This window comes from Haplochromis burtoni, unplaced genomic scaffold (assembly GCF_018398535.1).
Source record: "Haplochromis burtoni strain Fernald_Lab_line unplaced genomic scaffold, NCSU_Asbu1 Contig_73, whole genome shotgun sequence".
Lineage (NCBI taxonomy): Eukaryota > Metazoa > Chordata > Actinopteri > Cichliformes > Cichlidae > Haplochromis > Haplochromis burtoni.
In genome coordinates this window covers 1,583,902-1,607,320 of record NW_024582434.1, presented here as the reverse complement: position 1 = coordinate 1,607,320, position 23,419 = coordinate 1,583,902, and the positions used below count along the sequence as shown (strand labels likewise).

The following is a 23,419-nucleotide window of genomic DNA, read 5'->3' as shown; positions in this document are numbered from 1 at the left end:
GGTCTCTGTGCATCATTTTCCCCATTTTTTTTGTCAAATAGCTTATTTAAGTTGTAAAAAAAACCTCCAAAATGTTTATTAGTGATTAAATAATAAACCAGTAATAGGAAAGTCCTCTCAAGAAGTGAAAATCTACCTCATTTTTACTTTACGTTTTTACATTAATACTTTATCTGGATCAATGTCATACGTATTAATTGATTCACCAGTTTTCAATTCCAATCAGAAACAATCTTAAAAAAATACCTCTTAAAAATTAAAAGTTGTGTTTAGTCATTCTGATTAAACAGACAGTCAGGGAGAAAAAAGCTGTTACATATTATTCATTACAAATATGAGTAAATTAAAGACAAACAGAAGAAATTACCCAGTGCAATTCTATTATTTTTGTATCTAATGCATGTAAAATGGTAAATGTGGTGATGTCGTCTAACAAAAATGAAGGCCCCAGTTTGAGACCGACTATCCCCCTGCAAGCTCACTTTAAACGGTTATTCTGGCAGTTAAGTCTGCTGGGCTAGAAGCCAGTTTTTTCAGTTTAACCAGGATATCCATGCAACAGATATCCTGTTCAACACTTCCTTTCTGCATACTGGTTAAAAGCTAATAGAAAACTAGTCAGACTACAGCCAGTGGTTTCAAATTATTGTTCCTTTTTTTGGTTCCCACATGCATCTATTACCTACATGGCCATTTGATCTCACACTACAAGTACACCACAAAACCTTGGATGACAAAAATATTGGCATTTGTGTATCGGTTGATAATGAAATTAAGACAACTTGTTTCCTGGTACAACGTACTTGTTATGCCCACTTGAACCAATAAAAGAGTAGCGTAGGGAATAGTCTGGGGAATTTACAGCTAATTAATGGTCATCGATTAAATGTAATTTTATTTATATAGCACCAAGTCACAATAGCAACTTTATATTGTAAGATAAGGACGCTACAGTAATACAGGAAAAAAACCCAACATTAAGACAACACACTATGAGCAAGCAATTGGCAAAAGTTGATGCATAACAATAGACATCTAGCTTTCAACCTGACCAGATTCTCACAAAATTGTATGTGTGAGGGAAACTTTGAAATTCTACTTTGTCTTCTGAGGCACCTCACCAATACAGCAGAGGCACTGCACTTAAATTTAAAGCATCACAAGAGTTAGTTGGATTAGTTGTACTGTAGTTACTCATTCAAACTGACATAAAACTAACATTAATTGATCTATGCGACTATGAAAAAAGGCCATCAATTAAAACTTCTCTTAAACGTAGTGGCTTAGTTGAAAGTGAAATGTTATCGTCAGATATCTAGAACTAACATCTCAAGCTTTTTCCAGGGAACTTTGCAAAACAATGCTCTACTGACACATGTTTTTTCAATGATGACTAACAGTCTTGGTCAGACGTGACATGCCACACTGAGAAATGTTCTTTGTGGTCAGCCAGAGTGTTAAACACAGTGACAAAAAAGTGCGGCTTGTTTCAAGTCGCGCTTTGTCTTCAACGACGTAGCCGAATGTCAACAAGAGCATACAGAGCAGCATACGTATTTACCTTGGTGCAGTAATCACATCTCACTAATGGATACAAAGCTCTTAAAATTACATTAGTTTATTGTTATTAATATAACAATAGTTAGAATGTCTTGGTATTGATAGGTAAGTTGGATTAACGTCACTTTAGTGTAAACTGACATTGAGAACTTGAGATGTCACATAATGAATAAATATTTTAATCTGTGTTACTTAAATGACATCATATTAGGAGACTGATTTAACAGTTGTATCTGCAATGCATTAGATGTGTGTACAAGTTATGCTTATGTGCCTTTTCTTACTTTACACTGAAAATAAAGAATAAATAACATTTGTTGTATTTTTTTCTTTTACAGTTTATTGAAGTTGGTTAAGAGTAGACCCCCGTTCATTTTTCTAAATACCATTTTTGCCACGAGTTATCAGTGTGAGGTGACCTAAAACCAGATGTCAATCAAAAGTAAATGTTTGATTTTTTTGTCAACAAATGATTTGTCTATTTTTCTGCTACTGTATTTCATTATTACGTAGCTCGGCCACAGTTGTTGCTCATCAGTATCATAATTTGTTTTTGTTTTGACTTGATATTGCTTGCTCAAACCGTAAATGACAGCTTTGTTTTGTTTTTGTTTATTGCACGTGTACCTCTTCTTATGCATACAATAAATAAAATACGTGTCTAATACGTGCTCTTCTAATGTGAATTCATCTAATTATGGTTTCAGTATGGGTGGCATGGCCTAAAAACAAAATGTAAGATGTGTTCTTTGTCTCTTCAGGGAGTTTAAATGAAAGTTAAAAGGATCTTCATGAATTCACCATGTGTTTGCACTTCAAGCATTTGACACTGTGAGGCAGATTTATTTACTTCTTCTTGATAATGTAGTTGACTTCCTACTCCCACTTGCAGTAGTATGATTTCCTACACTGTGGTCTCCCCTTTGTGAACAGTTTGCATTGCCGTGGTGCGGAGAGAGTAGGCGCAAGGTTGAAAGTTTGCATGAAACACACGCATCTTGGCATTTTTTTAAGTAAGTGTGTATGTTTTTTAATTAAAATGCTGACTGAGAGAAACATGATGACTTTTTTTGTTTTAGATGCAAGGACAAATGAAGGAGATTATCAATGATTATGAAATGTGAGCATGCTCATTACCGTAAGTGTACAGGAAGATACAAAGCTGCCGTGGGTGGGGGATTGCCTCTTCTGGTCTTGTTCATTGCTATGACAAAAGGGATGACACAGCTTGTTTACAAGGCTTGTTTATATTGTTTATTGTTCAGAGTCATCATTAGTGCATTCAAAGATGATACCAGCTGCTATTTGTAATATCAAAATGTAGATTTCGGCTCCTGTTGACACTGTCATCGGGTAAATAAGCAATCACAGATGAAGTTTGATAAATGAAGCATAACGAAACAAGCTTACAAGGCCAGTGGTAAATCAGCAAGCCGGAATTTACCATCGGCAAGATGCTGATGAAATTAGCCTGCAGCGCATTAGAGTTTAGTATGGTAACCCACAAAGTTGATTGGAAGTTTTCTCGTATAAAATGTGAGGAATTTCATATATTGATTCCAGTAGACAGGAAAGCTAAACTATTTTTCTTTTTCCTTCTGAGTGTGACCAGATCGCACAAAAAGTGCTCAATACAGTGACTTATCTGATAATCTCATAAAAGCTTTAAAATAAAAAACTGCATAACAAGCTGTTTTTTAATTATCTTGTGACAGCAGTTTCTGTTATCAAAACCAGAATGAAGAGTTTAACTTTGGTTTCTTTGGCCTACACATAAAGAGAGTCTCTTACGCATAGCCGGCTAATTTTGTAGGAGTTTGATCAGCAGCTGCAAAGTAGGTTCCCACACTTTATCAGCTTGAAATAGCCTAGGAATAACTTGCCTGATGGTAAATACTAGTTAAGAACACACAATAAACAGGTATAAACAAGCTGAAAGTGCACATTAAATGCTAAAAATTGTGACAGCATCGTTGGAGACACAAAATATTCACATGTTCATCGAGCATTTTAGAACTAAAGTATTTGACATCTTTATGATTCAAACAGTTCAACTTTAGAAATATTTTCCTTGCATTTCCACTCCCGTGTACCAATTTTTTAATTAAAAAAAATAAAAATATTAATGTTTTCTGTGTGAAATCTGCAATTTTCACACTTTGCAAAGTCATCCCAATGGTTGGCCCAACCCTGCTTATTATTTTATGAAAATAAACAATTCTGCTCAGTCATTTACTCAGAAAAGGATGGAAAGTGGGTTATTCAAATTGTTTTGTTTTCACAAACCTGCATAAATCGGGTCACCGTGACTGATCTGACAAAAGACAAATAGGAAAACTAATGAAAAGGAGCCAACGTGACCTATTTTTTTGTTATTTTGTGGAAAGAAGCAGTATTTAACCAAAGAACTAGAACTAAATTCTGAAACCATGTTCTTTGCTGCTGGCACAGTGGGGATGCAAGACAATGCTGTTTACCAAACCTGCTTGTGCGTGCCATTTGTCAACCAAGGTTTTCTCTTCTACAGTAGAACACACCTGACCTACTCATATGTTCAAAGGTAAGTGGTTAAGGGGTGGCAACGCATCTCCACACAAACCCCGAGCATTAAAATGCAGGGCATGTGTGGGAGTCAGGTGTGCAATCTTAAGATCTGAACTATAGGTCTTCTCTGTTGCAACATCTTGAAGGTCATCATAGCCTTTACATTGATTTCTATGCAAGTTTTCTTCTTAACTGTACTTGACTAAATACAAATAGGACTAAATAGTACCTTAAATAATACAAGAACTACAATGTGTCTCCACTGTACAAAATACTGATTAACTGAAAACTGACATTGCTCTTTTTAAGGGTAATTTTATAACTAATACCACATCACCATAGCAGTAGATTGTAAATAATAGAATGTCTAATATTGCAAAAACTAAACATATCTTTAGATAAATAGCTGAAGCTTTAAAAAGCCAACATACCACTGCTGCAGTCACCCGTCAGTTCTTCTAAGCACAATGACAGTTATTACTTTGTCTTGAGTTTATCTTACTCAAAGGGGGCTTGCGAGACAGCTTTCCTACATAATGGTGACACATTCTTGACCTTTAAGAGTTAATGCGATTGACTTTTACCAGCAACGACCAGACTTAAAAGGTTTAGCTGTTTTGGAAATTGATCATTTGAAGGGAAGAGAAAAACAACAAGCGGAGCAGTGGGAGTACAGAACAGGCCATGAGCTGTGAATACTGTTTAACCACAACAGTAGGGGAATAACACTCAGCTGAGGGGCCGTGAAGATATTAAGGCCTTGAAACTGACACTGTTGCAAAACATCAAACTCCAATTGGAAAGTTTTGTTCTAAAATCAAACATCCACTGTCTGAACACCTACACTTCCAAACTAGGTTGCTCCCTGCAGGTAAAGTACCCTCTTTCTTTTATGCCGTTATTAAAGTGATGAGTCTAACTGCTGGAAGAAATTTAAAATAACCTTTAAACTCAACTCTAAATATGACACAAAAACCTTTTATGCTGGCGGAGAGCAGTATGCGGTTTTTATAAAAGTAGACACCCCACCTCCCATATACATTTAGAGAATGCTTCAAAACAGCAGCCTAAATGTCGATACTTGTGCCTGGACACGTATGAAAATGGCTACCAGGTGACGAGACGTGCCCCCAGAATGACGTTTGGTGTTCACTTGTAGTTTCCTAATAAAACTGTTGAGCAAACAAAGCAAGACGAGGGTGTTTGAGGCCACGTTATCCTTTTGGATATCCGTTTTTCCTTTCTTTTCCTGAAAAACAGCTTTCAAATTATTATATTCTTCAAGGAGGGAGAATAGACGTTGTCTGCTGGAGTAAAGACAGCTCATGTTGTTTTTCAGGTGGTCAAGTCTTCATTTGCACAGATTTCATAGCAAGTTACTCCACAACTAAACTCTTTTGTCATCTCTTCCTTCTCTCACCCCAACTGGTCATGGCCTCCCCTCCCTGAGCCTGGTTCTGCCCGAGGCTTCTTCCTGTTAAAAGGGAGTTTTTCCTTGGGAGTCATGTGATTGGTGGAGTTTCTCTATATTATTGTAGGGTCTTTACCGTACAATTGAAAGCTCTTTGAAATCAAATCACTGTTCTTGTGATTTGACGCTTTAAAATTAAAACTGAATTGACTTGACAGCCATTGTAAAGTCTGCCTTTGTAAAGCTTTCTAAACTCTTAATGTTATTGCATTGTATAAAGAGGAAGGTACTCTGTAGCCTTTAAGGATTCCTGGTCTCAATCTCCTTGTTGTCTTGGGCCTTTCTGTCTGGAATTTGTGAATGCACAGATTTTATCCCCAAGTCCAAGGGTAACTAGGGTAACTAGGGTAACTGGTGACCCTAAATCATGTGTAGGTGTTAGGCAGATGAAGCGCTGTATAAATGTATGGTTAAGTGCTGTTTTTACTTTCAATTGCTTTAAATCGTCATTAAGACTAGAAAACATGTGAATGCCAGTCCACTAATCATGGAACCAAAGAGCAGTCTTCTACTGTGGATGTAATTCATTTGGGCCTTATATGCAGTAACTGTTTGTGTAAACACAAAGCGAGTTCTGGTACTGTTTTCAGCTCTCACCTGGTGTGTGGTGTGCTTTGAACTCCAAGAAGGTGGATGGATTTGAGTCAGAGAGGGTTACATATAATGAGCCTTTGAAATACTGGCCTTTTGATTTGGCTCATCTGTATCAATTCCAAGTTTCACATCAAGATCTAAACAAAATGAAAGAAATCCATAAAAAAATCCCATATTCTGGCATTTTAAGCTGCTCCAAAACAAATATAAAAATATCTCTGTTAAACATCGGACTTGCTTGTAAATGTATCTCAATAGAAGTTCTTTTTTAACATGCATCTTAACCTCCTAAGACCCGAACTCTTCCACAGTATGCATTTTTAATTTCTCTTTGATATTTGGGCATATTGGGGCCCGATGAATGTAAAAACAAAGAATTACCAGATTTTTTTTTTTACCTTATTTTTGTTTTTAAGAAGAATGAGAGCCACGTATGAGGATACTCGTTTAAAATTTTGATAGAACAGTAGCAGTATAATGTCCTCGTAAGTGGATATCAGGCTATGTAGGGCAAAATTGAGTATTTTGGTCCATATATGCGATGTCCACATATGTGGACGCCAGGTCCTAGGAGGTTAATGTTAATAACTGTTTAAATCTTCAGAACGTAGCTGTCAAAAGTTCTTCGTATGTGTTTTCGCTTTTTGTGCATTGAAAACTCTTATGGCGTGGAATATTTTTCAAAAAATGGATATCTCATCTTGGGAGAAACCTTTTCATATTTTCCACCCCGATGTTCCTTCGCCGTCTAGAACAGGTTATCACAACTTTCACAATCACTGGCAAGCATCCTCAAAATAATACACAGCCGTCTGATGGTTCGGAAAAATACGTCACTACAGTATCCTGTTTATTTTAACAAGGTTCGGTGTTTTGGCCAAAACCAGACTTCCGCCGTATATGACAATTAATCAGGGGGAGAATCTTTCCTATAAGATGATCAAATCTGTAGGCAGGACAGCACTCTGCTGCATGTTTTCTACAAATTAACTTTATTCTGTAACTCGAAGCAAGAAGTGAGAGTGACTTTTACTGAGTTACTCATCTCAAGTTCACGCTTGTCATTTCTGTCTACAGTAAAATAATTCAGGTTAGTCAACATCAACTTAGTCATATGACTTTCACTGTCTGAAACATTATTGGCATGTTGTGCTTTGCAGGATGCACTGCAGCTTATTACTGCACTGTATCGAAATCACCTTCAGTGAGATTTTCAAAACCATCGCTCTTCTATTTCTGCAGATTAGCAGCCTTGAGTCTGAAAACATAACTATAACCAGGAGATGCATTGTACATGCACCTCAAAAAATTAGAAAACTGTGAAAAAGCTCAATATTTTCCATCAGATATTAATGGAAGTTAAAAAATCTTTACATATTTTAGACTCTAGACTCTTTTTCTGTTGTAATATTGACAGACATGACATGTTGCTCAAAAAAACGTTTGAGTAAATTTCTACAAATCAAATTCAGTACATGCAAAACTATGTGGAAGATTGCTAATTTGGCATTTGTCCAGTTGTCATCATCACCTTCCACAAAGACGGTAAGCAAGAAAATGCCATTGCAGTTTGCAGAGTGCTGTTGAAACATATTAATGGAAAGTTGGCTGGAATGGAAAAGTGTGGTAATAAAAAGTGCACAAACAACAAGAATGCCTGCAGTCTTTGCAGGACTGTTATTAAACGCTGATTAACCCTTGGAGGGTCCTTAAAAAGACATCCACCTTTAGGCCTAAGGATAATAAATGTCCTTAAGACCCTCCAAGGGATAAAAACTTGGAAGCGCTTCGCAAGGAGCGGACTGAAGCTGGTGGCAGTACATCAACAGCCACGATGCACAAATATTTTGAGCAAAGGGGCTGCAGTCCTGATATCACAGCCACTCCTGAACCAGCAGCAGAACTGTAATACCTGTGCTGAGGAGAGAGAGAACTGGGCTGTTGCTCAGTGGTCCAAAGTCCCCTTTTCACGTCAATTTTTGCATTTGGAAGCCAGAGTGTCAAAGATGACTGGAGAGGGACAGAAACCACATTGTCGTTGCCTATTGGTGGTGGTCAGAGGGCCCGGTGGCGCCAGTGTCCGGCAGCCTCGCCTCTGTCAGTGCGCAGGGTGGCTGTGGCTACAATGTAGCTGCCATCACCAGAATGTGAATGTGTGTGTGAATGGGTGGATTACTGAACGTGTAAAGCGCTTTGGGGTCCTTAGAGACTAAGTAAAGCGCTATACAAATACAGGCCATTTACCATTTTACCATTTACCAGGTCTTAAATCTTCCAGGAGATTTAAAGATGCTTCCATTTCCCAATTAGCTTTAAGGGAACACAGACTTCCTTTTGTAGTAGGACCTGCCCACAAGGCCACAATTACTAGCAAATGGTTGCTGACCATGTTAGTATTGTATCTGATTGGCCAGTAAACCTGTGTTATCCATTCCATTTGGATAGATAAATGCCTGATCCAAAAATGAGAAGAGCACAAGGCCTTTATCAAAGCAGCTTGGATTGGTTGCCTCCATGCCTCACTGCACTGATGCAGGAACTCAATGTAAAGAAGTCCCAGTTAACTGCTTAGTGTATTTCACCTACACATAATAAAATTATGTTCATCTTTTAGAACACAATTACCACAAAAAAAAAAACGCTTTTTCACAATATTCTGATTCTTTAACCTGTACTAGGTGTATCCTAAATCACACTTGCACATGATTTGTATAATTCATATTTTTGTATTACCAGCCAAACTCTATGTTTTTGTAGAAAAAGACAACTCAATGAGTCTTATGTTTAAATAAAGGCTTTCATAATGACAATGTAACAGACAAATCATCTCTGATGAAATAGATTTATTGGTTTTGCAATTTTATAAAAGCGTGTGCAAAGATACAACATATTAAAATATTTCCATACAAACAAAACTAATGTTCCAAAAAAAGTTACAATACAAAGGTTCTAAGACACTGAGGTTTAATAAAGATTGGTCTTCTTCATTATCCGCAGGAACTCCTGCTCGTTGACCTCACCGTCCCCGTCTCGGTCTGCCTCGTCAATCATTTCCTGAAAGGATAATAAATGTGATGTAGCAAAGGGAAGGAAGTGAGAGCATCAAACTGGAACAATTCTCACACTGACTTCAGGTAACTTTGTGTTTCATGCATGGCATTTGACTGCAAAGGTTACCCAGGAAAACCCCACCTAAAATAATACGGTTACTACTATTTTACCATGTAAGAACATACCAACATTAGAGGAACTGGAAGATATGAGAAGAGAGACAATACGTTTGGTACTTATATAGAAATGTATTTATAGTGGTTCCTCTAAGTATGTATTGTTCTTTAAATAAAAAATTCTTGGCTTCTGGACATGTGGTATTACTTTACGGTTTGTACCACTTATACAATTTACTGTAGTAGAGGTACTACAATATTTTAAATATGAGGTAGCAAATTTAAAATCAGTCAAACCAGCAAAAGGATCCCACCTGACCCCTTCAGAATGAGCAACTTTTTTGTACTTTAGTATATTTAACAAAGCCAGCTGGGGTGGCTGTAGCTCAGGAGGTGCAGCAGGTCATCCACTAACTGGAAGGTTGGTGGTTTAGTCTGCAGGCCAAAGTATCCTTGTGCAAGATAATGAACAACAAGTTGCTCTCTGATGTGCTCATTGGAGTACGGCTGTATGTGGATGTTAGACAGAAAGAACTTGTGTGTAGGAAAAAAGAGCTTGTATGAGTGTGTGTTTGAATGAGGCATATAAAGTAGAGTAGAAAAGCGATGCACCGGTTCATTTACATATAAAAATGTTAATCTTTACACTATGAATAGTTACTGCAGAGTGACTTGCAGGCTCTCAAAGTACTGAGCAGCAAAGCAGTACGAAAAACTTTGTTCTTATTAATTCATTTCATTTTTCCCAGCATTACTGAGCCCTTATCAGTTTTTATGTAAAGGAGAAAACCATATTGTATTTTTCAGAACTGAAAAACGCTCTGTTAAAAATTAAATCAGTTTACACCCACTACAAATATCACAATCTAAATTCAAAATCTTGTTTTTGTTCAAGATGGGGTTTTTTTTCTCAAAACCCAACTTTTTGAACATCATTACCTCAGGAATCATTTTCAATAACCTGATAATACAAAATGCAATTTTTAAATGATTATTTGTTTTTAATTTAATTAAGGGAAAAAAAGCTATCTAAATTAACTGGTCCTACCACCCTTGGCAGTAGAAATTGCAATCAAGCATTTGAAATAACTAGACAATCAGCCTTTCACATCACTGTGGAGGAAGTCTGTCCTACCGTTCTTTGCAAAACTGTTTTAATTCAGCCATATGAACAGCCTGTTTAAGGTCATGCCAAAGCACCTTATTCAGTCGTGACTTGTGTTTTCTTTGTTGTTGTTTTTTAAGCCAATCAGAGGTGAACTTGCTGGTGTGTTTCAGATCATTGTCCTGCTGAATAACTTGAGTGTGCATACGTTCCTGGCATGAACTGATGGTCAGGCATTCTCCTTTAGGATTTTCAGGTAGAGAGCAGAACTCAAAGTTCCGTCAATTAAGTCAAGTTGACCAAAGCAGGCCCAGATGTTGCTACAATGTACTTTTTATAAAATGCTGTTTGTTTTATTGTAGATGTAGCGAGATTCAAGCCTTCCCAAAAAGTTCAACTTTTTGTGTCGTCAAGGTCTTGGAGATCAACAAGACATTTTTGGCAATTGTGAGAATAACCTTTATGTTCTTTTTGGTTAGAACTCACTCTTGGAACTTTCTTTAGATGTTGTTCTCGGTTCTTTGTGACCTTCTGGATGAGTCATCAATTCATGATTTAAAAAGGGGAGGGGGGATTACTTCTTCACACAGGGGCAGGTAGGGGCAAAACTGTAAGTACTCCAAAGTAATGAAGAATCTCTATACCTGCAGCTCTGCATCTGTGAGGTTTTCACCCAGCTCCTTGGCAACTCTCTTGAGATTTTTGAATGAGATTTTTCCCGTGCAGTCATCATCAAAGAGTCGGAAAGCCTTCAGTATTTCTTCTTTTGTGTCTTTTTCACTCTGTTCTCATCAAAAATGAATACACATATATATATATATATTACAAATTAAAAACATGCAAAATGTTCTTTTTTAAATTTTGCTCCAAATGCAGTCCAATATGAACATAATTTGCAGAATGTGTGTAGGAAATGAAGTGAAGCACATTTTACAAAGCACAGACATAAAGAGTGTGCATGCAGTATATTTTATAACTCTTGAATGGAAATATGTTTTGTAATGTAAAGAACAGGTGGCCACACTAAATGTTATCTATAGTTTTTTCAGTCTGAAGAAAACCTTTTTCTATGATCTACTGTTACTGTGCTATTTGTTTAGGACACAGGAAAGCCATAAAGGTGTTGGTGACTTTGCATGATGTATTTGCTCACTGTAGCAGGACCCATGCTAATCAGATGCCAATCAGGCACCTGATTGTCAACATCTGAGGTACCAGAAGCTCCAACAAGAGTCAAAAGCAGAACAAGCACTGGCAGAGATGATTTGGCAAGTTTTTCATGGGTCAACCCATAAATACACTAGCCTTACAAATGTGTCTGTGTGAGAGACAGGGAGGGGGAGAGAGAGAGAGAGAGAGAGAGAGAGAGAGAGAGAGAGAGAGAGAGATACTATATCTAGCAAATTCTTGCAATGTTTAGAATTGCTCCAAAACAACAGCTGTCGAAACAACACACAAATGCTTGATTTAGCCCCAACAGTTTTAAGGACAGTGCTATTTTCAGACAGTAAAACTTCCAACTTAACTGCAGAGAAGTTTTCTTGTTCCTTTCGGTAAAACACTCACCATTTTCAGTGTCATAATACTGAGAAAGTCACCAAAGTCAATCGTTCCAGAACCCTCTTTATCAATGTCTGCAATCATTTTCTTGATCTCTTCTTTCTTTGGTTCAAACCCCAGAGCTCTCATGGCAACCTGTGACACAGATAACAGTAAAGAAAACTGAAGCTGCTGCGGTGTTGTGACCGCGGTATGTTTTCCTTACTTAACTTTTATCACTACACATTTAACTAGAAAGCCAACCTTGAGCTCCTTCACGTCTATTGTTCCAGTTCCATCTGTGTCAAAGAGATCGAAAGCCTCTTTAATTTCTTGCTTTTGCTCCTCAGTCAGGTCGTGTTTTAAATCCGTCTTTTTCCTTTGGCTAGCCGAGGAAGTTGGTTTCCGGTAACTTGAAGCCTATGAAATACAATATTAATACATCACAAAAGCTACCTATTAAGTTACTAAGTTAACAGCAACGACACTCGCGGTACATATCTTATTTTAGGTCATTATTGTGCTAACTAGCTTAAATGCTGTTCCGGGAGACCGAAGAGAATCAAGTTAAAACTAACGGCTTTTTATGGCAAATCTCACAGCTTCTTAAAATGTTCATTAAACATTCGTTTATAAAGTTACTTTACATAATTAAATAAATGCACACCATTTGAATAAATGATCCCGACGGGGAAACCTCTGTTTTGTTTGATGGTCTGATGTCAACAAATCAGGTAGCAACGACTGTGTAGTTTTTCTGTGAACAGACATCCGAGAGAGCCAATACAAATGATGAAAAGCACGCTGACGAAACCTGATTAACCAATCACAAAAAATAGTAGGCGGGTTAAAACAGTTTCAGCCAATCATACGGACAGTTTGTTGTCGCCCAGCAACTAGGAAACAAAGCGCATGCGCAGTGTTTAATCGGTTGAGCTGGACCAGGCGTAATATAAATGCCTCGTACACTATTGAAATAAGGTAAAAGTATACTCATTGAGGATAGTAAAAAGTTTGTATTACAGCGTCATTTTGCAGAGTCATTTCTGGGGGGGGGGTTTCTGCTCTTGGATTAAGGTACAGACACGGGCAGTTTTGAAGTAAACTTGTCTCTGGTTTGTTAGCTTAGCTTGTAAGCTGACTTGTAAGATGCTGAGTGAAGTGCAGGCATTGACAAAACTCGCTGCTAGTGTTGGAGGAATAATTAATACCCGTCAGTTTTTCATGAGTAGCAATGTTTTACCTCTAAAAAATATGTGGGTTGCACCCATTATATCTGTCAAATGTCAATATGCTGATTGCCATCTGTCTGCAAATACGATTTTCCATTTCGTAGTGCTTGGCTGTTAACTGCTTAAATCTTAAAAGACACGTGATGAGGGGGTGAAAGGCCTATGAACCGTTTGGTTTCCCTGGACAAAAAAGGAAAAAAACAAAATATCAAACTTGCCAAGCTGCTATTTTAATTGCTGTTATCAGAGTAAAACGAGTTTTGTTTTTGTTTTGTTTTTTGTTTTAAAAAAAAAAAGCCCACACTGACAGTGAAAACAGCTCAGTTGACAGTGATGACTTAGGTTAAGGCTTCTCTGCATAAAAATGATTGAAACCCTTAATTAACTAGATTAGAACTTTCTACAATATCTGTAAAGTTGAGACGTCATGCCATTAAACTAAGGAAAACAGTTGTTCCGGCTAGGTTAACCAGAGAGTTTACAATCAGTAAGCAATAGTACGGCTCCAAGCCGAGAAAGAGAATTACAGATGTGATGTTCACTTTGAACATGTTGATGGAGACATGTGGAGAAGGTCAAAACAGTTTCAGGCTGTCTTTGTAGCTCCAGAAAAAGCATACAATAGGCTGCCATTAGAGGAATTGTGGTACTGCATGAGGGAGTGAGTAGTGTTAGAGAAGTATCTGAGGCTGGTGTAGGACATTTATGAGGATAGTGATGAAGTTTGAAGTAGGAGTGACAGATGGGTTTACAGTGGGGGTGGGATTACATCAGGGATCTGCTCTGAGCCCATTCATGTTCACAGTGGTGATGAACAGGTTGATAGATTAGGTCAGGCAGGAAAAGAGGAAGACAACATATAGGTTCATGGATGTAGTGAAGGAGGAGATGCAGTGGGTTGGTGTGACAGAGGTAGGGATAGGTAGAGATGGAGCCAGGTTATGTGCTATGGCGACCCCTGAAGGGAGCAGGCAAAAGAAGTAGTAGAAGATGGTCTATCATAAAAAAAAAAAAGAAACAGCATAAAAACAAATAGGGCCATTAAAAAAAGCTATTCCCGCAATCCCCCCTCCCCCGCGTCCTTTTAGTTTCTTACAAATCTTTTTTCATTTGAGGATTACAGTACCATACTTTATAATAAATTTGAATTTCCAGGAGGTGTGCTCTGTGTCAGATTGGTGACCTCTTCAGGGTGTACCTCACCTCTCACCCTATGGTAGCTGGGATCAGCTCTTGCCCTCTCGCGACTCAAATAAGGTTAAGCAGAAGAGAATGGATGGATAGAAAAGGAAATCTGAGGGCCTATACTTAGTTACTGTGCCTTGTGACTTATTACTTTAAAAACACAAATCATGTTTCCGAACTGAAGCAAATGTTTGTGAGGACTTTTTTTTTGTTTAGAAATGACCAAACTTAAAAATTTTCTTTTACATTTCACAGTCCTCGAATGATGTTGGGAAGTACAATCATAAACCATCGACAGCATATTGGACTGCAGAAACTGTTGGCGCTGGCAGGAATCTCACATTCCTCTTTGGGCCCTTGTATAAAGTACAAGTTTATCCAAGATGACAAGAGTGGGGAGTCTGCTCTTGTGTGCTCGTGTTTTCGCATTATTGAGACCATGGAGCTGACCTGTGCAGTGGGTCAGCTTGTTTATGAGACTATTCAAGCCCACCAGAAGGTCTACCATACAGGGTCGGGATGCCTGCTGTTCCTAGCGGGGGCCTGGAGCCGTGTTGCCCTGGACTGTCTTCAGAGAGGAATTTCAGTAGGGAACATAATCTCAGCAATGTCTGAAGGGATGGATGTATGTCTGGATGCTTGCAGGAAATGTGCCGTTTCAATTGATGGTCTGGGCGTGACATCGTTAGAGAGTTGTGCTGTGAAAGTGTCCAAGAAACCCATCAAACATTCATCGCCTGCATTGTGCAGCATGCAGGGAACAATAAAGTTTGACGTCAAGACTCTGACCGTCGATGAACAGAGAAAAATAAAACTCAGCAGACATTTTTGTGAGATGAAGTCTGAAGATGTCTCCAAAGTATTGCTACAGTCTCCTCAGCCTAAGCTTCCTGACATTGTACACATTGCTGAGGGACTGAGTCATGGTTGTGATGATGCAATGAAACTTGTAGTCGAAGTTATTCGGATGCAGTCAAAAACTAATCAAGAAGATGTGAGCTATCCCATGTTTGACATTACTAAAGTGGTGACTTGTATGCTCCCTGGTTTACCAGAGGATCATGGGTGCGTTGTATTTGGCTGTGTTGTTCTTTTATCTGCTGAACAGGCTACAGTCGCTCATCACTTAAAAGAACAACAACTGAAGGTTGTTCTCATAAATGGAGATTTATCACATACTTACCGCCATCTTGGCTTTAACAGGCCGACAGGTATGCACCGTGTGAGGGATCATATAGATTTTTCGAGTTCGAGCAAAGAGGACGAATGGGTGGAACGGACTGTGACACATCTGCTGAACCTGGAAGTGAACCTGATACTAATCCATGGGCACGCTTGTGAAAAAGTGATTCAGCACTGTTTTAGGCATCGTATACTTGTAGTGGAAAATGTGAAGGCTTCTGTTTTGAAGACATTTGCCAGCTTGTCTGGAGTTGTTCCGGTAACCTTTGCTGCGCAACTGAGCAAGCAAAATGTTGGCACTGGGGCAAAGGTTGCAATATGGAAAGACCTCAGTAGCCACGAGAAGTACTCCCTGGCTGTGAATATCTCAACTGGCAGCAACAGCAGGCTAGTTACAGTAATCCTTACGAGCTCTATACATGGAAAGCTTCAGGCCCTGGAGGACCAGTTTTGGGCCTGTGCTTATCGCTTACACTATGCACTAAAAGACAGAGCTCTTCTACCAGGGGCGTGTGGGACAGAAATGCTTTGCATTCATCACCTACAAAAGCGAGTGGAGTATCATGTCATGTGTCACAGAGAAAAGAACGGTGAGAGAGGAACCAACCACTACAGGCGTGTAGTGTTGGACCTCATGGCAGATGGTTTAATAGATTACATATCCACTGTAATGGTTAACACTGGAAGAATTTCAAAAGTCAAAGCTAGGACTGAGGTGTGCCAACAACTGCAGGACTATCTAGGCAATGCTGCAAAGTCCCCACAACTTTTCTTAAACAGTGAATATCAGGATAATGAAGTCTTCACAGCACCAAAACCCAATGAAGCACGAGCAGTGGAAATCTATGATAATCTGAGCGTGAAACAGGAAGCATGGAGGAAAGCCTTAGATCTTGTTTTCTTGGTTTTACAGACGGATGCAGAGATTATCACAGGCGTAGACCAAAAAACTGAGATTGCCGAGAACAGTCTCTTGCTGTTGTGATGTTCATGTAGAATATTCAGCCAAAAGATTTCACTCTACAAGACAAACTGTTTTTTTCTTCCCAAACAAAGTGATTTGTAAAATATGCTGTAAATAATACAGTGAAGGGCTTTTGAAAAATGTTATTACCTATTTTCTGCCACAAGGGGGAGACATCCTCTTTCTGAATGTCTTCAGAATTCTTTCTAAAACTTATATATTAAAAAAATAATAAATAATAAAGTTATGTTGAATAACCAAGAAATGTAGTTTTTCTTATTTTTAATTAACTTGGCCTTGTGTCCTCTGTCATTATGATTCTCTATTCTCCCTGGAAATTCCCTTAAACATTACTTTTTTTTTATAATAAAACAATCATGACTAACCTGATCTAGGTTATACATATCCTTGAACACATGTTGACTTCGCACACATTTCAGGCCGGGAAAAATACTGCTACATATCCAAACCCACAATTAGATTTCCTGCTCGAGGGCTGAATTTTGTTGTGCTTCTTCGTCTTCGAGCACTTGCTTAATGATATTTGCCTAAGTTTCATTAAGTGTCTCCAGTTTGGCTATTACTGCTCACATTGAATGCTGACACTGCTTCTGTGCCAGGTGCGGCTCTTTTATGACTTTCTGTGTCATAATTGGCATGGTTGATGCAGAAGGAACACCTCCAGACAGAGTAAATGTTTTGGGTTAAGTCTTACTAGTGTCTGTGCTTTAAAATACATTTTCAGAGGTGATGTCAGTTATTCGAATCCTGGAAATCTTTCATTAACACTTTCCCTCCTACATAATCACCTAAAGGTCACATAAATATTTTGAAAGTCTGCAGTTTGGGCAGCTTTTAGAGTACTTATACATATACAGAAATTTGTAATAGGCTATTCATACAATACCTATATTAAGATAAGTAAAAATGATTACGACTTGGAAAATTCAAGAACTGCTCCCAATGCACTGTTCAATTTGGTTGGTGTCTTGAAAAATTTCCCTTTTTTGCATGTTGTGTTTTAGAGGTGACGGTTTCAATGACTTGCGTGGTCTTCCATTTCCTCTGAGGTCACAGAGAGCAAAGCTCATTACACCCTAAAAATAGTTCAGTGAAATAAAAGTGTTACAAAGGTTTTACGGTGGAGACGGAATAGTCTTGACTCAGACATCATTCAGTGTTGTTGCAGCATTGAGAGGGGAGGGCATGACATAACGTAACACACACAACACTGGGGAGGAAGGTTGGAACGCCAAAACTGGTGACACATCCGAGAGTTCAGGGTGAGTCCACCTCCTTTCTGTCTGCACGAATCACTTAACAAATTTATATAACGTAAAACTTAAAGGGCTCTCTGAGAGATGATTCAGATAGATGGAGTATTTATTCTGGGCAATGACAAGTAGGAAATGAAAAAACTTTAAATATAAAATTATGAGGAGAAAGGCCAGCTGAGGCATTTTTTAAATATAGTTTAACATTTTTTTAAAAAGTGTGTCACAAGTTTTCTCAGAAGAGTGGCTGGCATTTCTCTTAGAGATAGGGTGAGGAGTTCGGCCATCCTATTGTAAGCTGCTGATTACAGCCTCGCAACAAGCGTGCCAAATGAGCAATTCTTTATGCCACTGAAGTAAATGAACTGAAGCTGAATGTTGATCATCTTGCTACAAACCTTCGCTCTGAGCATTCATGTGGATATTCTCTGGCATATATCATATTCTCATATCATATATCAGAGCTTCCCTCACCCTCAGTGGCAATGACACCCCCTGACAGCAGCAGACTCCCTACAGCAGGATATAGTAGGATACTGAACTCTGCCACACCACAAAATTGTTCAAGAGCAGTTTGAAATATAAAAAAATAGCCCAACATGCTAATCCTGCCTATAGGCGCTGCAGATCCCATCTAATAAAGCTTCAATAGAATAAACTGGAAAAGCCTGATTCATGGAGGCCCCATGCCATAACCCACAATCCTGAAAGAACTGTAGCCAGTGTCCTGTGCCAAACCATGGATTATATGCCAGATACTACAAGACACCGCAGTGGTACTGTGTCCTTGCTATGATGGATGGGAGCTGTTTTGTGCCAACGTGATATCTGGCAGGTTTTTATTTTATCACTGATCAGTGTATCCATATGTCATCATTGTACCTCTCATATATTTACCTTTTCCCAGTGAAAAGATATTTAAATAAGTATTCAGGATTGTGACAAATGCTGATTTGAAAATTCCTATATGGGCAGCAATAGTTAAGGTAGAAGGTTGGTGGATCCCTGATATGGATCCCTGATGCCAAAGCATCCAAGGGCAAGATGATAAAACCCGACTTGCATCTGTGTGTGTGTGTGAATGTTAGAAAGCACACAGGTATAGATAAGGCATTATATAAGTACTAGTCAATTTACATCCTTACTAGTCCCCTGGCTGTGCTGTGTATGTAGAAATTAACATTTGAAAAATTGTGTAAAAGTGTAAAGCCTGAAGACTGAGCTTATACTTGAGGTAAGGTGAGGTTAATGTTATAACTCTTATGTCATTACTTTATCTGTACAGTACTATACAGGTATAAATGTGTATCACTAATAATATTTGGTAGATATTTTTTTCACTGCATGTGTATATAATATTTGCATTTAGCCGATACTGTCAAACAAAAACTTTTTGTTAGCATGATGTCAACCAGGAGCACAGCTGACTTTCTACTGGTCCCACACAAGCTTCAGATGTGGTAACGTTTGCCCAGAAGCCCAGAACAGTAAGTGCCTATTTTGACAAATGCATGACCTCCTCCTGGATAAATAACTTTCATCACTCATCATCCAGGCAGCTGGTTTGGAGAAAATTGAGAATAGCAATTAAAATAACTGGCTCGTGACGGTTTCTTTTTCATCTACTGGCATTTCTACTTTACATTGTTATTTTTTTCACTTATGAATAGCACTTACTGAATCACTACCAAGATGCCTCTGTTGGCTTTCTTATTATGTCCCTCTTTTCCTGCTCTTGAACAGACTGGATGAATGAAAACACTGGTTCTGTTCACATGGTTGCTGTGGTTCTTGGCTCTCCGAAGGGTCTCAGAGTCCAAATTGCACGTCCCCCTTCTTTGCCCTCCTCTCCTTTCCCGACTTCTGCTGGGTTGGTTGGTTAAATCAGTGAGCATTAGTGGGCGTGAGCATGTGTGTGTGTGTGCTGGTGCTCCTAGGGCGCATGCGAACTGAGGCCCAAAGGGGAAAGCCTTCCACACAGATCTAAGCCAGCTGCCCTGCTCTAAACACTCCATTGCAAGAAGAGTAGAAGAAAGAAGCGACCTGCATGCATCCCCCCTACCAGTGTGCTCAAAGTACACTGGCAAAGCAGCTGCCAGCTCTACAAACGGCAGACAAGCGTCTACAAATTGTAGATTTCGATCTTGCATAGGAGTCCGTAGAAGTGTTACTGCTTCAAATTCTCAGGACTCAAAGGGCACTTGCTGCCCTGAGAGGGGGGCCTTTCAAGCAAGCTGACCTCTGAGGTTAAGCAGAATCAGTTTGTGTGGAGGAGGGTAAGAGGGTACAGGCAGCAGTTAGCAGGAGGTGAGAGGCCACGGTGAACTGCTGCACTTCTCAAGAAGGAGACGACGTCCCTAACCCTGATGGCCACGGGAGGAATCGCAACACTTCCCGCTACACCTGAAGACGGCGGCAGCAGCGGTTTTCCTCCTGGGAACTTCAAGGACCCTAAAAGGCTGTACTGTAAAAATGGTGGCTTCTTCTTGAGGATAAAATCTGATGGAGGAGTGGATGGAATACGAGAGAAAAACGACCCCCACAGTAAGTTCTTCCAGTCTCCTTCTTTTCACTTTACACAGTACACAGCACTTCTTGAGTTTCTGTTTTTAACATGCAACAGAGAAGAAAGAGCGAAGCAAAAAATTAAATAACGTGGATAAATAATAGGGGGATTATGTGAATTTTCCATTTGAATTATGATTATTCTCCACTTGCTAACACTAAGAACCAAATGTGTGTAGGTCACCTTCTGGAAAGTATAATAACCTCAGTACTAAAGAGTCACGCCTCAGTTTTTATTCATCAGTGGGACTTCTGATGGAACATGCTTAATGTTTTTAGTGCTCCAAATGAAGATCACCATGCTGAGTCACACTGTTAACTGTATATTTTACGTCACAAAAGACAGCAAATCTGAGAGTTCCTGCGTCTTTGAGGCTGATGAAGTTATTATAAAAACCTGTTAAAAAATTATCTTACCCTCAGACCAGTCATCTGTGCTGACATTGAATTAATATTTATTCTGAGCGCCCCATTTTTTAAGAAGGGGTAAACATTAACGTGATTACGTTAATGGACAACTGTAGCATTCCTCAGTGCGTCACTGTCACTGATTAAATGTGCCCTAAGCTTTTGTAAATAGGAGGGGAGGAGAGGAACATGAAATTTGGATTTTTCCTTGGAAAACACATGCTTGGATGCTTGGAAGTGTATTGCACAAGGTACAGTGTGACATTTCAAACAAATGCCTGATGCCAGTTCAAGGAGTGAGAGGCTATTTATAGGATAATTCAATTGCGTTTAATTATACTTCATTATAAGTGTTTATGAAATATCCGGAGAGATTCATCTTGTAGACGACATGAGAAAGTTTAAGGAAGGAATATATTCACACTTCGTCATACAACGGCCATTAGTATTAATCATTTAGCTTTTTACCAAAATAGTTCTTAAGAGTTATTATGACTTGAGCTGTGCTTCCTCAATGGCCCTTTTGTTAAGGGTAGGATAGAGTTGCCAGCTTCTACAGACAAACCTGCCAGTAAGAATAGGAAATGTTATGAAAAATGTTACCTAATATATCCTAGGGTCCTCGAGTAGAATTTCCATGCTAATGTAGATGGGACTCTTCTCCATCCGTTTGTGTTTTGTGTAAGAGACTTTTGATCCAAGAACCTTGGGGTCAATTCTGATACAAACTGGACACAACAGGAGACCCCAGAGCACACTTTACAGAAGCGGGGATCAGGTTCCCGCCATTCACAAAAATTTCAGCACATAATCTATCCAAGGAACATCGAACACACCACAGTACATTCAGACCAATTGCTATTTTTTTTTTTGCCTCTTTGATCTGTAACATGAATCACCCAAACAGCTAGCTTAATGATAGACAGATGTGTGTCTACCCTTAATGGGGACTCATTCTAAAGAGATCCCCTATTCACCTCAAGGGGCCCCTGGATTCTTTTTGATTGCTGAGCAGATATTGGATGAAGAAAAACAATGTCTCTTTTTAAAAAAGGGAAATAAAAAAATAAATCATTTAAGATCATGAATAAGCAATCTTACAGCCTGCAGGTACTATGTAATGCCATACTGTGTTTTTTGGTAATTAAACTTAACTATTTGTGCTAATAATAATGTTTCATTCATTCATGGCACATGCATCAGTCAGTGCCATGAATACAGAGGAAACCACAGCAACAAATCATTTGCCCGCAACTGAGGAAGCAGGACCTGATGTTTGGATGTAATGCTTGAAAGATGTTAAACGCAGCATAATTAGACTCATTGTCTTCATTTAAAATGCAAATAAAAAATGGGGAAAAGAATATATACATATTACTGAATTTATCAGGTAAAAAATGTTATGAGTTTAAAAAAAACTACATTTGAGTTTAAGGCTTGCGCTTTTAAGTAAGACAGAGACTTCACTGGCCCAAAACTTTAGTATTTGATAGAGAAAACTGGCATACAAAATATGACTTTATGCATTGTTTTAAAGTAACTGTCTGTTTTTACAGGATTCATAAGTTATGTCACAGGAAGTGTTTGATTTTGTGGTGGTTTGATTTTGTACCGCTTACCTGTATGGTCCAGAGGCAAAGAAACAAAACCCAAATATGAGAGCATGCCAGGTATTTGGCATACTTGCCTGACTCTTAGTTCTCTCAGCGGTGATTTTCCCAGTGGCATGTCCCTGTTTTGGCACATAAGCTCCCTTAAGGAAAGGAAAGTAAGAAAGTTAAAATGTCTATTAATATAAGAGTCAGATATTTTGTCAGGAAAATCCTGCAACTTAAAGCTCATTGACTTTAAACATAACCTTGTCACATGGTTCAAATGGTGTGTGGGCTTGTTTATGAGAAAAAGGAAACCTTTAATCAAGGTTTCCTTTTTCTTAATTGTTTGTTAATTTAACAGCATTTTCGTTCCTCTGTTTTATGCCTCTTGTCTTTTTGCTCGTTGCAGTTCAAATGTTGAACTGCACCTGCAGCTGTTTCTCTAACAGCTCACTGTTACACTTGCTGTGATTTAATGAAGAAATTCATTTTTTTTAAAAGTCAGCAGTCACTCTTACACTTTAATTAAACGTCCCATCATTAAACAACAACTTGCTCTCTGTCTCTGCTAATTCATCTTCAGTAAAGCTTCAACTCCAGGCGACCTCAGTGGGAGAAGTGGTCATCAAAGGGATTTGTTCAAACCGATATCTGGCAATGAACAGAGACGGACGACTGTTTGGAGCGGTGAGTGACTTGGATCGGTCTTTCCATCAACAAAGCTTGTCCTGTTTCTGTTCCATAAAGGATCTTGCTAATCTGTATGAAACAGACTTGATTAAACTCACAGCTCTGTGACAAGAAGCATTAAGGTTGCAGTGTTTTGGAAACCAAATATTTTCCAGTACTGTGACAAGAAATCCTCCCATTCTAAAAATAATTAAGTTTATAGCCTCTCGCACTGGACTCATCAGAACATTCAAATTATAATAGTAGACCACTGTCGTGTGTGTGTGTGTGTGTGTGTGTGTGTGTGTGTGTGTGTGTGTGTGTGTGTGTGTGTGTGTGTGTGTGTGTGTGTGTGTGTGTGTGTG

The 23,419-nt window shown here is 38.7% G+C and overlaps 3 protein-coding genes and 1 long non-coding RNA gene across 4 annotated transcripts in view; 2 read left to right on the top strand and 2 right to left on the bottom strand.

The window, feature by feature from the left end:
• Positions 1-586: 586 nt before the first annotated feature.
• LOC106633227 lies at positions 587-6,709 on the bottom strand. The gene is made up of 2 exons (XR_006054510.1): positions 4,536-6,709; positions 587-2,764 (listed from the first exon to the last, which is right to left on the bottom strand). It is a non-coding gene; the product is annotated as an uncharacterized LOC106633227 (long non-coding RNA).
• Positions 6,710-8,999: 2,290 nt separating this feature from the next.
• Positions 9,000-12,772, bottom strand: cetn4 (centrin 4). Its single transcript, XM_005924074.3, has 5 exons — positions 12,648-12,772; positions 12,245-12,400; positions 12,008-12,136; positions 11,086-11,223; positions 9,000-9,223 (listed from the first exon to the last, which is right to left on the bottom strand). Exons 1-5 carry the CDS (start codon positions 12,648-12,650, stop codon positions 9,134-9,136), a joined length of 516 nt encoding a protein of 171 aa, XP_005924136.1. The 5' UTR covers positions 12,651-12,772; the 3' UTR covers positions 9,000-9,133.
• Positions 12,773-12,854: 82 nt separating this feature from the next.
• On the top strand, positions 12,855-19,025 carry bbs12 (Bardet-Biedl syndrome 12). The gene is made up of 2 exons (XM_005924075.3): positions 12,855-12,961; positions 14,653-19,025. Exon 2 carries the CDS (start codon positions 14,660-14,662, stop codon positions 16,562-16,564), a length of 1,905 nt encoding a protein of 634 aa, XP_005924137.1. The 5' UTR covers positions 12,855-12,961; positions 14,653-14,659; the 3' UTR covers positions 16,565-19,025.
• A 778-nt stretch (positions 19,026-19,803) lies between these two features.
• fgf2 (fibroblast growth factor 2) overlaps positions 19,804-23,419 on the top strand; it is a 7,669-nt gene continuing 4,053 nt past the window's right edge. Inside the window, exons 1-2 of the mRNA XM_005924076.3 lie at positions 19,804-20,361; positions 22,969-23,072. Coding sequence (XP_005924138.1) covers positions 20,184-20,361; positions 22,969-23,072 — 282 coding nt within the window. The 5' untranslated portion in view covers positions 19,804-20,183. The remainder of the gene's footprint in view (positions 20,362-22,968; positions 23,073-23,419) is intronic.